Genomic DNA, 17190 nt, shown 5'->3' with positions numbered 1-17190 from the left:
GGCCAGTGGCCAGACTCAGATCAAATATCAAGATCTCGTTAAGCGTGTTATTATGAAGCAACCGCGAACGCCGACCAGGGCCAGGCCCACCTCTCACCTAGGTGGTCTCAACCTGCCCTGTCACTCCGCCACAAAGATCCACACAGAGGGCCGTCGGGACAAAGGTCCTTTCAGCCCCCAATCCGTGAATCACTCGCGGGTACTCTTCGAGCTAACCCGACTTTAGTCACCATCTGTATAGTATGTATATATGTATAGTATATACCCGTGATCACCTCCCGAGTGATCATGGCCCAATAGTATAGCAAGGCAGACTGACAAGAATGTAGGGCCAATGATGATAAACTAGCATCCTATACTAAGCATTTAGGATTGCAGGTATGGTATCAATGACTGTAGCAACAGAATAGGAGTAACCGAACAGTAACATGCTACACTACTCTAATGCAAGCAGTATAGAGAGGAATAGGCGATATCTGGTGATCAAGGGGGGGCTTGCCTGGTTGCTCTGGCAAGAGAGAGGGGTCGTCAACTCCGTAGTCGTACTGGGTAGCAGCGGCGTCGGTCTCGGTGTCTAGCGGAAGAAGAGGGGGAAGAAACAATGAATACAATGCAAATGGATGCATGACGATGCATGACAAAGCAAAGCGTGATGCTAGGCGTGCCCTAACGCGGTATGAGGTGATGCCGGTGAAGGGGGGAAACATCCGGGAAAGTATCCCCGGTGTTTCGTGTTTTCGGGCAGAGGAGCTGGAGGGGGAAAGTTGCGAGTTCGATAGGTTAGGGATGCGTGGCGGACAAACGGGCTGCGTTTCTGGATTCGTCTCGTTGTTCTGAGCAACTTTCATGTTGAAAATAATTTAATCTGAATTACGATTTAAAAGATATGATTTTCTAAAGATTTTATTAATTTTTAGAATTTAATTAATTATTTAATTTAATTCGAAAATGAATTTATGACATCAGCAGTCAACAGAGTTGACTGGTCAACCTGACAGATGGGGCCATTGACTGGGTCAACAGCACGGTCAGCAGGCCCAGTCAGCAGTCAACAGTCCTGTTGACTTAGTCAAACTTACGCGTGGGTCCCACTTTTCATAGTCACAGTTTAACTAAACCTAATTAACTAGTTAATTAATCATTAGGTTATCTAATCAGAGTTAATCAGGTTAATTAACAGATCTAATTAAGTTAATTAATTATCTAATTAATTAATTAATTATTATTTTCCTAATTCTTCTTTTTTTTATTAAACGTTCTGGGGGCGGCCCCACATGTCAAAGGCACGGAGGCCTTAGCGGGCACAGGGCGGTGCGGGTGCGGGTGCCTACATGACCGAAGACATAAAGGGAAGTGGTTCAGAAGCAACGCATACGACATCCAAAATTGGAGGCACAATCAATCAACTTCATGGAGCATTTTCGTCTCTTCTTGTGAAAAAGGAAGTTCTGCCCAAATGATTTTCTATTAGTGAGTAAAATGGCTCATCTCTCCATCTTCCTCCAACTCGGTGGAAATAGCAGGACGAGCCGGTTCAAGAGAAAATGAAGAAGTGACGCCATGCCCGTCCGAGCGTGTACCAGCTAAAATGTGGCACTGGCGCGGCATTGAGCTGATCTTTGTCGTCCTGCCGCTACTCCCTCATCTCCTGTAGGAGCGACTCTCTCTGCAGGGGCACCAGCCCGCCGACCCATAGCACCCGCTTGCAGCAGCCATGCCGGCAAGCTTGCCGCGACAAAGCATGCTGCAACGCAGCATCACATGAGACTCCAGCGAGCGCGCTGGCAACCATGTCACGACAGAGCATGCTGCAAGGCAGCATCCCATGAGACTCTGGCAAGCAGCCGCGCTGGCAAGCTTGCTACGATAGAGCATGCTGCAAGGCAGCATCCCATGAGACTCTGGCTAGCAGCCACGCAGGCAAGCTTGTCTCGACAGAGCATGCTGCAAGGTAGCACCCCATGAGACTCCGACAAGCAGCCGCGCCAGAAAAGCTTGCCGTGACAGAGCATCTGGCCAGCAGCCGTGCCTGGACAGCTCGTAGTAAAACGTCGGCAAGCTCGCCACGCCCGACAGCAGGTTTAGTCCCATGGCGGCCACTCCGTGGACAATGCGTCACTGCTTTCTATCCCGCTACACATACTCGACAATGCAATGACATGCGAAATTGTCAGAGATTGAGCAAACAGAGGTTAGGTGTAACGAGAATTATGAAACTGAAACCACCAACGAGCTCATGCACCTGAGTCTGTCGATGCGGCCTCGATCGTCATGGTGGTGACCTCCATCCGTCAGCTGCTGCCTTTCTTGCCGAGCCTGTCATAGAATGAGGTGTCAATGATTTTTAGGACAACGTGGTAAGTGAGATACGTGGATACGTGGATTCATGAATGTCAGCAGAGCTGTGGAACATATACCAGGTCATCTGGCTGCTCACACAAAGTACATTATAGGAACTCAGATGCAAATAACAACAAGAAGATCTAATTAGTATAAACAATAGGTTGTACAAATCTTTTGACAGATTAATAACAATCACAAGTTTTTGACTAATTGGTTCATGATTTTTTTTGTCTAAACAAAGCGATTGCACAGATCCCAGCAGGTCATGCAGTAGACCTTTTTACGAAACTTTTATGAAGCACAATCTACATGATTTCATTTTTCAAGAAACAACTCTTAGAGAGATAAAATAGAATAAAATGTTATAAGGTCAAGCAAGCAATGAGATATTACTGACTATCCAGTAGCGGAAATAGCAGCAAGGCCAGATGCGAGTTCGCACCCATCTGATGATCTGATGAAACTCCTAGGGTTCTATTTGTTTAGAGAAGTGGCTGAGGGTGAAGGGCCACCCATGGATGATAATGGAGAATATATCCTGATTTGTCAAATATCCCTGAGAGAAGTCAATTGTTACATCTTAATAGTGATAAAACCTGATGCCTGGAATGCACTATATGTCAATTTGAGGTAAGAACATTATCTACATGGCAAAGGTAAACTGCAACTCTAACAGTGATAAATGATAACCTATGCAATAATAGTACTTGTTTCAGCAAAATAGCGACAAACAAGCACACACACTAATATTGCATCAGCTACATGCCAACAAATTAATGACCAGGATGATAGAACGATACATAAGTTTCACCTTCTGATGATCCCACAAAATAGATAGTGGCAGCTGACGATGTTTCAATATTGTCGTTATCCCATCACAATGTTATATAATTTGTTTAATAAAAGGCAATGCAATGAGTATAATATGTATATCTAGCCCAGCTTAATTCTATTTTATATTTCTTCTACATAGTCTAGAACTCATATCCCCAGCAATGAACCAAACCTGGAGCTTCACTGGGACAAAATAATGACCGTTGCTCATTATTTTGCACAATTTCCATGAATACGATCATAAATCAAAATATCATAGTTTAGATTCATGTCCCGATTCTCGTCCTATGAATTGCAATAAAGAGATATAAGCTATAAATAAGCATGCAAGACAAAAATGTCATAAACTTACCAGTTATCACACAAATAAGAATTTGCACCTGTACTAAACTTTTGGTTAAAATCCTGGCAGTTTGAAAAGAACTACAACCACAACTCATGGGCTTGAAATGCTTCGTGTGAGATAATCAGAGTGATCTGTTGGAATTTTTGTCCAAAAAGACCACCTGCCGAATCGAATTAACAGAAAAGACCACCTTAAAATTCAAATGGCAAAAAAGACTAGCTCACCGTGGCGGCTGGAGCGCCAGCCAACACGTGGCACCTGCCGCCACGGGTGCAGGCGGCAGCACCTGCCGCCATCGTCGCAGGCGGCATGTTGAGCAGCACAGCTACAAGCTTTGCCTTGGAACGGAAAACGGAAGACGTGGGGCCTGCCGCCACATGCTGCGGCGGCACCCTTTGCCAGCACCAGGTTTGCTCTATTTTATCAAATGGGTGATGGGACTGCGCATGCATTATCTATGCATGACATGAAAGCATGCGCATGTCTGTGACTGTGTGTGTTCGCTGGCTAGCTATCAGCATTCTTTGCATGCATCGGTATGGAGTCAAGCTATAGCCACGGTAGCACTGCCACCACGCTAGCCAAAACATGAGCAACAACAACAGAAGCTGCCGCCTCGCATGGTGACGGCAGGTCCCAAAGGAGCTGCTCCGTTCCGTCGCACTGACGAAAATCTGTGGCACGACGGCTGCCGCCTGAGCCGGTGGCGGCAGGTGCCACGTGTCGGCTGGCGCACCTGCCGCCACGGCTTCACTGGTCTGTTTTGCCAATGTGATTCAAATGTGGTCTTTTTTGTCAATTGTGTTCCACAAGTGGTCCTTTTGGACAAAAATTCGATCTGTTGTAGTTACTATAAATACAAGTCATCCTAGTTTGTAGGCATTATAGGAAGTCCAAGGACATGCAAGTGATCCTATGAGACCCAGCACAACATCGTTTGGTGAGACTGATGCATCAATTGCTCTGTAGTGTATCTACCATAGATAGTAGCTGTGTAACATAGTATTTTCTTTTCTATTAGTGGCTTAAAGTCTTGTACACCAAGGCCTGCCATAATGTAGTAATTCAGTTGATTCAGCTTGCCGTTCCAAGCAATGAATATAAAAATATGCTGACTGCAGGTTAATTTACATGTAGGTGCTTGTGGGGGTGAAGGAGGGGCTCGTTTCTGAAGTGCAGCACCTGAAATCAGTGTGTACTGTTTCCTTCAAACCCCATATTTACCTTCTGGTTCTGTGTGTATCCTAAACATTTTCAAGCTAACACTGTGGTATTTGCTTCAAGGACATAAAGGAAATCAGGTCTGTTACTCCTTCCGTCCGAAAATACTTGTCATCAAAATGGATAAAAGGGGATGTATCTAGACGTATTTTAGTTCTAGATACGTCTTTTTTTATCCATTTTGATGACAAGTATTTTCGGACGGAGGAAGTATTTAGGAAGAGAAGGCAAACTCAATAAACCCAGGCCGGGCAGGCACAAGAGCAAGTACTAAGACTGATGATGTATGAATGAAGAAATAAACTACAGTGCAAGCATGAAATCTGTGATAGTTTATTCATTGCTTTCACATCATTACTCAAATAACTTATACAGTAAATAGACCCATCAAATGAGCTGGGCATTACCCTCTGAAACAAAAATCGAAGATAATGCACAAAATTAGATTAGAATGGCAAGGCTACAAGTTGCATTAAGATACTTATACGAGTATAAAGATCACACATGTACAGGCTCTTTCATCGAACACCTTGTAGGCACATAAATAGAGAGAGAGAGAGAGAGAGAGAGAGAGAGAGAGAGAGAGAGAGAGAGAGAGAGAGAGAGAGAGAGAGAGAGAGGGCTCGAAATAGGAAGACCGGACAGATCCAAACTCACCTTCTCCTCCCGCTTGACCTCGGCGCCACGTGAGCCAGAGTGGAGATCGACATAGATGACGAGCTCGTGCATGGCATAGCCCGTGGATTTCAACCTGAAGAGGCCATTCATCTTGGGGGATAGTCTGTCGCCGTGGCAACGAGGGCAAGGTCGCAGCAACATGCCTCATCTGTGGCGCCGACAAAAAGGCGAACCAGTCGCGGAACAACGTCATGACCAGCGAGCTAGCCGTGCCCGTGCACCGCCCCTCCTAGGGTGGCTGTCTCCTCCGGGGATGGAATAAATCCGAGGGGATCCTCCTGCCAATGGCCATGAATGGGGAGGACCAGATCACGGGAAGAAGAGGCTCCCCATCGACCATCTCCGCCGCCGACACCTCCTGCTACGGGGCCGAGACGTGCGTCGTCCGCACCGGATCGCCTCCCCCCGTTGTCCTTGTGGCGCACCGGAGCTCGGCTAGGAGACAGGAATGGGGAGAAGAAGAGGCAGAGGCGGAGGCCACGAGAGAGAGATGCGGACGCGAGGTGTACGCGAGAGAGATGGAAGAGGAGGGATATGGGGTTTGCTTCGTGAGGAAGGGATGATGAGCAAAAACGTATCCAGGTAACACCTCCCTCAGCGAGCGCCCTTTCCTTTCCATTTTTTTCTCTCCCATCGACACCTCCTGCCCAACCCACGCGCTCGCTCGATCGAGCACTGCCGACGTGGACACCACGAGCGATCGCACCTTGTGCGCACGTTAATGCTTCTCGATGCTCGGAGAGCTCGCACAAGCGTGACTCAATGTCCCTCTCTTCAGTCAGAGAGCATCAGATACCGGGGTCGACAATATAGAGCTCAACCGACGCTCCAATTTATTGATCTACTTCCAAACCGAACTGGACGAGCCCCGATTCCAAACCTTCAAGGAGCCAACAACCGTACGAAGATTATCGCAAGTAGCCTGAAGGGACAAGTCACCCGTCCTCCCCTCTCGGCCCAGGCGCCTTCAAGATGTTCTTTATAATCAGCCGACCCCCGAAGCCACATGGCCTCGTATTTAAATCCTTGTTGCACCGGTATGTGAGCCCGTACTTCGTCGTCAGAGCAAGCCCGATAAGAATGGCACAACAGGAGGTTGTGGTCACATGCTCAACACAGCAATCCTCATGCATATTTGTGAACAATACTAAAGGGCTATTTGTTCGGTTTTGCTAATTCTCAGATACCTGAAAATTTTGCACGCATTAGTCACCTTCTTCCTTCCTTCACGTTGGAGCTCGCCGGAGAATCTATCTTAGGGGGGAGCCATAGCCCCATTATCTATCTTGGAGGGATGGCCGGGGCGGTGTCCAACACGGTAGTGGGAAGCGGTAGAGGGGAGGGCGGGGCGGTGAGGTGGCACCAGCCGGCTACGGTGGACGGAGGCAGACGGCTAGCTAGGCTTGGGCTGGCCGGCGGCTACACATGACGAAGAAGAAACCAGATGGACAGTGTCAGATCTGTTTACAGCCGTTGGATGAAGATTGGACGGTCTAAAATAGAAGTGGTTGATGGAAGTTTTTTTTTCCAGGTACCTGATGCATAGCCAGTCCCCTGTTTGTTTCAAGTTCACACCCATACGACATCATCTGCCCCCGGACACGAACCAAATAAGGGGTTAAATCAGTTGAGATGGAAGAAGTGAAATTCCTTGAAAACATTAATCTGAGCACCTCATACAAATTAAATACTATATCCGTCCGAAAATACTTGTCATCAAAATAGATAAAAAGAATGTATCTAGAACTAATATACATCTAGATACATTCCCTTTTATTTATTTCGATGACAAGTATTTTCGGACGGAGGGAGTATAAGCATATCGCAATAGATATGCATCTGTCTCATACTATGACGTTCCGTCATGAATTCACCGCGACATGCTCCGTGTCCATCAACCCTCACATGCAAAGTTGATGATCCCGTTGGAGAGACATCTCGGCGTCAAACAATGGCACGTTCAATCCAAATAAACTACTCAACCCATGCAGTAGGCAGATGACAGTTTTAGGGCTGGGCGGGGTAAGATCACGAACAGAGCCGTCTACAATAGGACAGAGCACTCTACACACTTCTGTTGGAATCCAAATAAACCAATCCGTCCGTGTGGAGAAATTCTGCGAGTGCGCCGACTACGCAGCCCGCGCGATTTCCATTTCACACGCCACCTTTTGACCCGTTCAAAATATAAACATAAGAATGGACAGGCAAGCAAGCAAGCCAAAGCGCACGCCGATCCCGTTTCGATCAGAAAGCAACTCCTCCGGCTCCTCCACTTGGCCGTGCATCCGCGCGCATGCGACGGCATCCGTCCGTCGTACGTAGTGGGCTGGGCGGGCAGAGCACTCTGCCGCACCATCCGGGAAACAGAAAAAAATCTTCTCATCAGAGGGAGAAGATACTACTGCTACCGAGAGACAAGAGCAGCCGCCGGATGCTCGACTACGGCGCACGAACGCACCCCCTCATGCAATAATGATGCTGCATGCGCGCGACGACGGTGATCAATCGATCGACCACCTACGATATTTCGTATCCGCTCCATCTTGCTCGACGTCCGCGCGCGTATAAATAGGAGCGCGCGCCGCATGGTTGCTACGTACGTATGCTCAATCCGCTAGCTAGCTAGCACGTGAACCGCGGGCTTTGCTACAGCTACGGGAAGTTTTAACGGAAAGTTGTTACGGAGATGAGGTGGAGACTTAGCATTCATCATGATTTTGGGCCCGCTGCTAAAATCAGAGAGCGAGAATCAATGAGATTAGAACACCTCATCCCGTAACCTCCGTCTGTAGGCTGAGCCCCGTAAGTCTAGCATTTTTGCGTGAACCGCTACAGAGCGAACCAACTAATGGCCCCGATTCCCATCCTGAGCTGCCTCTGTGGCGCACTGCTTCTGCTCGTGTTCGTGGTTGCCGCTGTCGTTGTCGACGCCACGGCGCCCTCCCTGTCCCTGGCCGCCAGGCACGAGCGGTGGATGGCCAAGTTCGGGCGCGCCTACACGGACGCCGACGAGAAATCGCGCCGGCGGGAGGTGTTCGCCGCCAACGTGCAGCACGTTGACGCTGTCAACCGGGCGGGCAACCTGACATACACGCTCGGGCTCAACCAGTTCTCCGATCTCACCGACCACGAGTTCCTGGAGACGCACCTCGGGTACCGTTACCAGCTTCGTCCTGAGGGCCAAACCGACGACGAGTTCCTGAAGGGCAACACGCCGGTGGCACCGGTGAACATGTCCAAGGCTCCCGCTCTGAGGAATGGCCAGTTCCGGTACATGCCGGACAGCGTGGACTGGAGGACCCAGGGTGCTGTCACCGAAGTCAAGAACCAACGCTTCTGCGGTATATTTCTGCAGCTGCAGTGCATGCATGGCATACGCCAAAGCTCGCAAATTAATACTAGTAAATGTTTTATACGTATGCGCGTGCGCGCGCAGGAAGTTGCTGGGCGTTCGCGGCGGTGGCGGCGACGGAGGGGCTTGTAAAGATCGGCACCGGCAACCTCATCTCGATGTCGGAGCAACAGGTCCTCGACTGCACGGGCGGCACCAACACCTGCAGCGGCGGAGACATCAACGCCGCACTCCGCTATGTCGCCGCCAGCGGCGGCCTACAGCCAGAGGCGGCCTACGCGTATAGCGGCCAGCAGGGCGCGTGCCGCAGCGGCGGCGTCAGGCCAAACTCGGCCGCCTCCGTCGGCGCCCCACGGTGGGCGCGCCTATACGGCGACGAGGGCGCGTTGCAGGAGCTCGCGGCCAGCCAGCCGGTGGCCGTGGCCTTGGAGGCCACGGACCCGGACTTCCGGCACTACAGGAGCGGCGTGTACGCCGGCAGCTCGTCGTGCGGGCAGAGGCTCAACCACGCTGTGACGGTGGTCGGCTACGGGGCGGACGGCGGCGGGCAGCAGTACTGGGTGTTGAAGAACCAGTGGGGAACGGGGTGGGGCAAGGGGGGCTACATGCGCGTCGCGCGCGGGAACGGCGCCAACTGCGGCATCGCAACCTACGCCTACTACCCGACCATGGACAGCTAGCTAATTAAACACCACACTAGCTAGTGACTAGTCGGTGGATCATCGAACATAGTTTATCAGCTAGCCACAGTACCATGCAACTGCATATAAGTATATGGATTCTAAACAACGAAATTTGAAGGGACAGACTACACGTCAATCGCCTGAAAAACAGAAAACGGTCAGTCGATCCTTCTTCTCCTGTATCAACCGTTCGATCAAGATTCAATGGACGTTGGTCGTCTTCAACCTCTGACAGATCTTCTTCCTCTCTCACCCGCCGATCCAGCCCAGCCCTAACCGCCGCCCCCCGCCATCCGCGGCCGGCGGCGCTCCCGCGACCGCCTCGCCGGCCCGCCCTCCCCTGAACCACCCCCACTGCTAGGTCTTCCACCGCTGCCAGCCATCCCTCTGGGCCCCCACGCCGAGGTGTTTCTTCGGCGAAGTCCCACACCATCACCTCACCATCACCGCCCACCACCGCCCCACCCTAAACCGTAACATAGATACTGGGGTTACAAGTCAGCTGGGAACCTTAAGGCCTCTTTGGGTTTTTTTTGCGGGTACGTTGGGATAAGTACCCCAGCGTAGTGGCCGAGCTTGGGACCATTTGTTGGGCAGTCTGGATGGGCCGTATAGAACTAAATAGCCTGTGGGCTGATATTTTAAAGTCTAGAAGTAAAGAGAATAGTGTATAAATGTCAAAATACTGGGTGGGCCACAATCCATTCGGCTTTGCTGGAGCTCCGCCAGTGCCCCAACAAATGTTTTGGTTTGCTACACAGCCCTTGCCCTAGCGAACGTTTTCACCCGAGCCTTTTCCGATCCTCCAGGCCCAAATTCTATTTCGCTGTAGAACACACATAAAAAATTAGTCGAGGGTTTTGGTTACTATGTGGTCCATTTGGTTGGCAAGAAGGCGTGCAATACATGATGACCACATTAGAGTCCATTGTCTACTATATCCTTCATCAACGGGTACCTTGAGGAGCTGGACATTGCTTCAGTTCGGCCGAACCGCGCCACAACTCCGTCTATACCGATAGCTCGGCAACGGAAGTGGATTCCCCCTTCAGGTGATGCAGCAAAACTGAATGTCGATGGGGGTATTTCAAGTCCGGGAGACAAAGGAGTAGCAGCGGCAGTAGCCCGCGACAAGTCTGGACATTTTCTTGGTGCATCGGCTCTTGTTATTACAGGACTTGTCGACCCAGCCAGTCTTGAGGCGCACGCATGCAGCGAGGCACTTGCCCTCGCTCAAGATTTACACCTCCAGGAACTTGTTGTTGCCTCAGACTGCATGGAAGTGGTAACTAATATTAAGAAGGGAGCTATGCCATCATATGCTCCGGTGCTTAGGGACATACAGTTTAGTACATTGTTATTTTTTAAGGTCGTTTTTTGCTTTGAGCATAGAGATAATAATTTTGAAGCCAATCTTTAGCCAAAGGAGTCGCGTCTCTTGGAGTGGGCCGCCATATGTGGCTAGGGGTTTTACCGGATGTTGCTTGTATCCCTCTTGATTTGAACCTTGAATAAACCCCTAGTTACCCTAAAAAAGAAAAAAATACTTCTAAAAATTACAAAGAATGCTCTAAAAATCAGAAAAGCATGGCTAAATACAAAAAAAATTGCCATGCAATATAGCATAAATTCGCCAAAGATGTTTACAGAAAACACGCGTACAAGAACTTTTTTATTTTCCATTTTAGTATGAACAAACAAAAAATTGCCATGTGAAAGAAAACAAAACAAGTACTCCATCTGTTCCATATTAGTTGTCGCTGATTTGTAATACATCAGCCTAAACGGGGGGGGGGGGAGTAATTTGCGAAGAAAAATCCCATGTTTTGGAAACGAGTGGAAGAATGTGAAAAATGACATGAGAATATATTAAATAGTATTGAAACATTAAAAAATGGCATGTGAAAAAATGATACAATTACAAAATTGGAGAAAAAAGTCTTTTGGGTTACATGACAACAATTTTCAGATTAATGCCCTGAAAAATATTTATCATGTACTGGATTTTTTTTAAATGCCATGCTACATAAATTGAAATTGCCACGGTCTAAAATGATAAAAATGTCATGGTATAAAGTAATGGCATGCTACCAAAAGAATCAACAAAACATCACACAAAAATTGAATGGTGAACAAAAAGTGCCATGCTACAAAATAAACTACCATTGCCTAACTAACAAAATGAACCTGGTATGAATAGTAAAAGTATCATGGCCTAACGAATAAAAATGTCATGGAATAAAAAAAATCTTTCCATTCCACCCAAAAAATAGTCTAACATGGTGAAAATAATAAGTTTGCCATGTTGTAACTAAAGAAATTGTCATGATCTAAAGAATAATTTTTCCATGGTACATGTCGGGGGGATGACCGCGGGTAGGCACTGCACAGCGCAGGCCGGCTGGATGCGGCAACCCGGCCGGCCGGCTGGCAGCACGTCAGCGGTCGTCCCATCCATCCGTACGACAAGGCAACTCTCCACGACGGGGAAGCGTGGCTACATCGCGGTCGCCCTGCAGACCCGGGCGACCGGCGCCCGCGTGCCCCGCCACTGTAGACCCAAGACACTGGCCATCCCGTAATGCATGGGGCAATGCCCTACAGTGTCGCGCCTACCAAGGGACCCGCTCCCCGCAAACCTGGTAGCCAACGGACCCAACAACCGGCTCCTGACGATGACACCAGGGCCCTGCGCCCATGTAACTTTACCATTGTATCCCTAGGGGGTCGGTCTATAAGACCCCTGTCACACCCAATATGCGACCCTATCCAAAAGGAACTCGAAGGTCCCATCAAGGATAGACCCGCATATTGAAACGCTTTTGCAAGGTGGATATCATTACATCAACATTACATAATAGATGGGGATACATACAAGAGGCATACAACGTCACACGAATACAACATCACAATACATAAGATCAACATCCGACTATGGATGAATCACAAACAGAAACTCAAACGACATCCACCCTGCTAGCCCAGGCTGCCGACTTGGAACCTATCCCCTGATCGAAGAAGAAGCAGAAGAAGAACTCCAAAACAAGCAAACATCGCTCTCGCGTCATGGTCATCGCAAAACCTGTACCTGCAACTGTTGTTGTAGTAATCTGTGAGCCACGAGGACTCAGCAATCCCATTACCATGGGTATCAAGACTAGCAAAGTTTAAAGGGAAAGGAAGGGGTAAAGTGGTGAGGCTGCAGTAGCGACTAAGCATATATGGTGGCTAACATACGCAAATAAGAGCGAGAAGAGAGAAAAAGGAATGGTCGTCAACTAGTAATGATCAAGAAGTGATCCTGAACTCCTACTTACGTCAAACATAACACAGAAACTGTGTTCACTTCCCGGACTCCGCCGAGAAGAGACCATCACGGCTACACACACGGTTGATGCGTTTTAATTCGGATCTGATGTCAAGTTGTCTACAACCGGACATTAACAAATTCCCATCTGCCTATAACCGCAGGCACGGCTTTCGAAAGATTATACCCTGCAGGGGTGTCCCAACTTAGCCCATGACAAGCTCTCGCGATCAACGAAGGAATAGACCTTCTCCCAGGAAGACCCGATCAGACTCGGAATCCCGGTTTACAAGACATTTCGACAATGGTAAAACAAGACCAGCAAGACCGCCCGATGCGCCGACAATCCCGATAGGAGCTGCACATATCTCGTTCTCAGGGCAACACCGGATGAGACATCCTACGAGTAAAACCAGCCCTCGAGTTGCCCCGAGGTGGCCCCGCAGTCTACTCGGTTCGGACCAACACTTAGACAAGCACTGGCCCGGGGGGGGGGGGGGCTAAAATAAAGATGACCCTCGGGTTGGCCGACCCAAGGGAAAAGGTAGGTGGTGGTGAGGCAAATGGTAAAACCAAGGTTGGGCCTTGCTGGAGGAGTTTTATTCAAAGCGAACTGTCAAGGGGGTCCCATAAATCACCCGACCGCGTAAGGAACGCAAAATCCGGGAACATAACACCGGTATGACGGAAACTAGGGCGGCAAGAGTGGAACAAAACACCAGGCATAAGGCCGAGTCTTCCACCCTTTACCAAGTATATAGATGCATTAATAATATAAGGGATATTGTGATATCCCAACCAAAATCCTGTTCACCATGGAGCAATCTTCAACTTCACCTGCAACTAGCAACGCTATAAGAGGGGCTGAGCAAAAGCGGTAACATAGCCAAGCAACGGTTTGCATAGGTAAGGTGTCAAAGGTTAGAGGTTCATGGCAATATGGGATGGCTTGATAAACAGGTAATAGGTAGCGTATCATAGGATAGAACGAAGCAACTAGCATAGCAATGATAGTAGTGAGATCCAGGGTAGCGGTCATCTTGCCTGAAATCCCGCAAGGAAGAAGAACGAGTCCATGAAGAAGACGAATGAATGAAGCCGAACCAAGCGAAGACGAACGAATCCTCACGATCGCAACGAAACAGGAACTAACAAGAAGAAGCACACAACATAGTAAACACACCACACATGAACAAGGCATGATGCACAACAAGCATGATGCAAGACAAGACTACATGAAGCTACTCATGGCAAGAGATGATGCAAACAAGAGCAACACATCAAAGCAAGTTTAAATGAGGCCGGGAACAACATATAACAATTCCGGTAAGTCCTCATATGCACATTTCGAAATTGGTCTAGATCTGAATAAACCTTATGTTCGAGTTGTTAAACAGCAAGTTAAGATGCATAAAGATGATCTACACGAGATTCTAGTCAAGTTACATATAAAGTTCATTTAATTCAGAGCTACGGCCTAGAAGATATGAGCAATACAAGATCAACATGGCATTGATGCAAAATGCACCCAAACATCAAGAAAACACACTAAAACAAGGATGCAACATGATAATATGAAACTATATGCAAAATCAAGCAAGTTTCATATAGAGCACACTCAAAACGAAGCAATGGTTCAAAACACACACATGAAACAAGTTTAAAGGACAAGCTGTCCAAAACAACAAGTAAGCATATTGCAAGCATCAAAACAATAAGCTACAGCATCTCAACATGAAAACTAAAGACATGGGCATGATGTACAGGTAAAGCATTACAAAACATGAACACTGAGCTATCTCTAGAAATCACTAGAACATGCTCAAACACACATGGAAAGATTGCAAGTTATAACAATTTCAGACTTTGCAGAAAATAACATCACGATGCAATGTTTAGAGCTATCAAACAACATGTTACAGGAACTTATCATGGCAAACAAAGGCATGGCATGATTCTACTAAATGCATAGATCAAAAGACCCTTACTGACCATAAGCCAAAAAGGATCAGAAAATATGATGACACCCATGTAAACATAGCAAGTTATTAAACAGATTCAAACATGGCAGGAACAGAATTATGAAGGCATGTAGATGAGCTTGTGCAACTCACTACAGAGTAAAACATGGCATGGCAAGGCAACTAACAGTAATAAGGCATGTTTGTGAAGCTAAGCATGGCAAGATCAAGATCATAGGGTGCATGGATCACTAGCAAAACATATGGGAACAAGTGAACTTAATGTAAACAGGCTGACAACAACATTACCAAGTAACTTTGGAGCAAGATATGAACAAGCTACAGTAACCTATAAATACAACCAGGGGCATGGATGGATAGAGGATGACATGTAGATCAAAACATATTTATAGAACATCTCCAGATTATGCATAGAATGATTAGTAGCAACATGTTTATATAGCATCACGAAATAACAGATTCAGCCTAGCAAAACAGCAACATCATGAACACTACTTAACAAGCTCGATACACTCACCACAAGTCATTGCATGACAAGATAAGCATAGCATCATCAAGAAGACATGTTTGTGAAACAAAGCAAGTCAAGAACAAGTCCATAGCATGCACGGATCAACTATAGCAACTTTGCCAAATTGAATAACACGTAAATAATCTGCTAGGAAACATTTTGAAACAAAAGTAGAGCACAAAAATGACATGCTAGGCTACTCCATAATTGCAACCAAGGGAATGAATGGATAGAAAATAACCAATTGTTCAAAACACCCTTACTGAAGTATCTCAAAATATGCATGGATCTCTCTGTAGCATCAAGTTTACATGGCATCAAAATAACAGCAGAATAAGGACTAAAATCAGCAACATCACGATGCCTAGTTTGCATGCTTGTGCTAGTCACCACATTGATCATAAAAATACATGGTAAGCACCTCTATAAAGAAGACATGGCATAGTTTAAAACACATGAAGACATCAACCTCATAGGATGCACACATCAATCATGGCAAAAATGACAAAAGAGCTCGTTCTGTTAACAGACAGCAGAAAACATCACGAAGCACTCTTGCAATGATGATTCAGGCATCAAGATCACCTCAAATGAATATGATGCAATGTAATGGAATGATGTACTCTTCGAGGCGAACAATTTGACATATTACACGCACGAAACGGTGTTACGGATGCAGAGTTACGATGGCATGACCATGGCATGAAAATTACTGAAACTGGGGACTTGGAGAAATATCAGGGGTCAACCTCTTGGCATGGATTTCGATGCAGCGCGGATCTCGCCGGAGAGACTCGCCGGAGTAGGGAGGAAGGCGGTCGGGGAGGTCGAGGAGGAGGCGGGACGGAGCAGATCCGGCGCGGAGGAGGCCGGAGAGGCCGGGGACGGCGGCGCGGGGCCAGGGCGGCGCCGGTCCGGCGGAGCCGAGGCGGAGGCGGCGCGGCTCCCGCGGCGGCGGCCGGCGGAGGGGCCGGGCTCCAGCGCAGGGAGGCGGGCGGCTGGAGCGGCGCCGGCTCGGGGGCGCGCGGAGGCGGCACGGCAGGGCAGCGGGCCGGTGCCGGAGGCGGGCGGCGGCGGAGGAGGTCGAAGGCGTGGGCGCCGGCGGGCGGCGGAGATCGGGGCCCGATCCGGCCCGGGGCGGGCTCCCCGTGGGCCAGGCGGGCCGGTGGCGGAGGGGTGGCGGCGATGCCATGTGGCGCTCGACGATTGGCTGCGGGCGGCGGGCGGACACGTCCGGTCCAGATCGGACGTGTCCGGCGGCGGCGGAGGGCGATTTTGCTAGGGTTAGGGTAGAATGACCCGAAAATTTCGGGGAGGTCTAGTTTTATAGGTAGAGGGAGCTAGGAGAGTCCAAATGAGGAGCGGTTTTCGGCCACGCGATCGTGATCGAACGACCAAGAGCATGGAGGGAAGTTAGGTGGGTTTTGGGCCACTATGGAAGGGGTGTTGGGCTGCAAAGAGAAGGAGGCTTTACGGTTACCCGGTTAACCGTTGGAGTATCAAACGATCTTCAAATGGCACGAAACTTGACAGGCGGTCTACCGGTGTTATACCAAGGCCGTTTGGCAAGACTCAATCCATTCCGAGAAAGTTTAACACCCACTCACAACGAGAGACGAAAGGGGAACGCCGGAGGGCATAGGAGCGCCGGATTGCAAAACGGACAACGGGGAAAAGGCTCGGATGCATGAGACAAACACGTATGCAATGCAATGCACATGATGACATGATAAAATGCAACACGCAAGCGAATGACATGGCAACTACGGCGAATAACTGGCGGACACCTGGCGCATCGGATCCGGGGCGTTACAACCCCCCAGGAGCCCTCCATGCAAGGCATCTTGGTGGACTCTTAGCTCATCACACACACACACACACACACACACACACACGCGCGCGCGCGCGCGCTGGTACGTATCCAACGTAT

At 48.6% G+C, this 17190-nt stretch overlaps 1 protein-coding gene across 1 annotated transcript; it reads left to right on the top strand.

The window, feature by feature from the left end:
- Positions 1-8122: 8122 nt before the first annotated feature.
- LOC123065437 (ervatamin-B-like) lies at positions 8123-9457 on the top strand. Its single transcript, XM_044488712.1, has 2 exons — positions 8123-8766; positions 8862-9457. The coding sequence occupies exons 1-2, from the start codon at positions 8274-8276 to the stop codon at positions 9455-9457; spliced, it is 1089 nt and encodes a 362-aa protein (XP_044344647.1). The 5' UTR covers positions 8123-8273.
- The last annotated feature ends 7733 nt before the right edge of the window (positions 9458-17190 follow it).

The sequence above is a fragment of the Triticum aestivum genome, chromosome 3B (genome assembly GCF_018294505.1).
Source record: "Triticum aestivum cultivar Chinese Spring chromosome 3B, IWGSC CS RefSeq v2.1, whole genome shotgun sequence".
NCBI classification, from domain to species: domain Eukaryota; kingdom Viridiplantae; phylum Streptophyta; class Magnoliopsida; order Poales; family Poaceae; genus Triticum; species Triticum aestivum.
This window is presented reverse-complemented; position numbering and strand designations above follow the sequence as displayed.

What these genes read in the sequence shown, in the direction of transcription:
- LOC123065437 (XM_044488712.1), top strand. Translation starts at nt 8,274, where the DNA reads ATGGCCCCGATTCCCATCCTGAGCTGCCTCTGTGGCGCACTGCTTCTG. An exon ending in CAAGAACCAACGCTTCTGCG is followed by an intron (nt 8,767 to 8,861) that starts GTATATTTCTGC and finishes GTGCGCGCGCAG; the next exon opens with GAAGTTGCTGGGCGTTCGCG.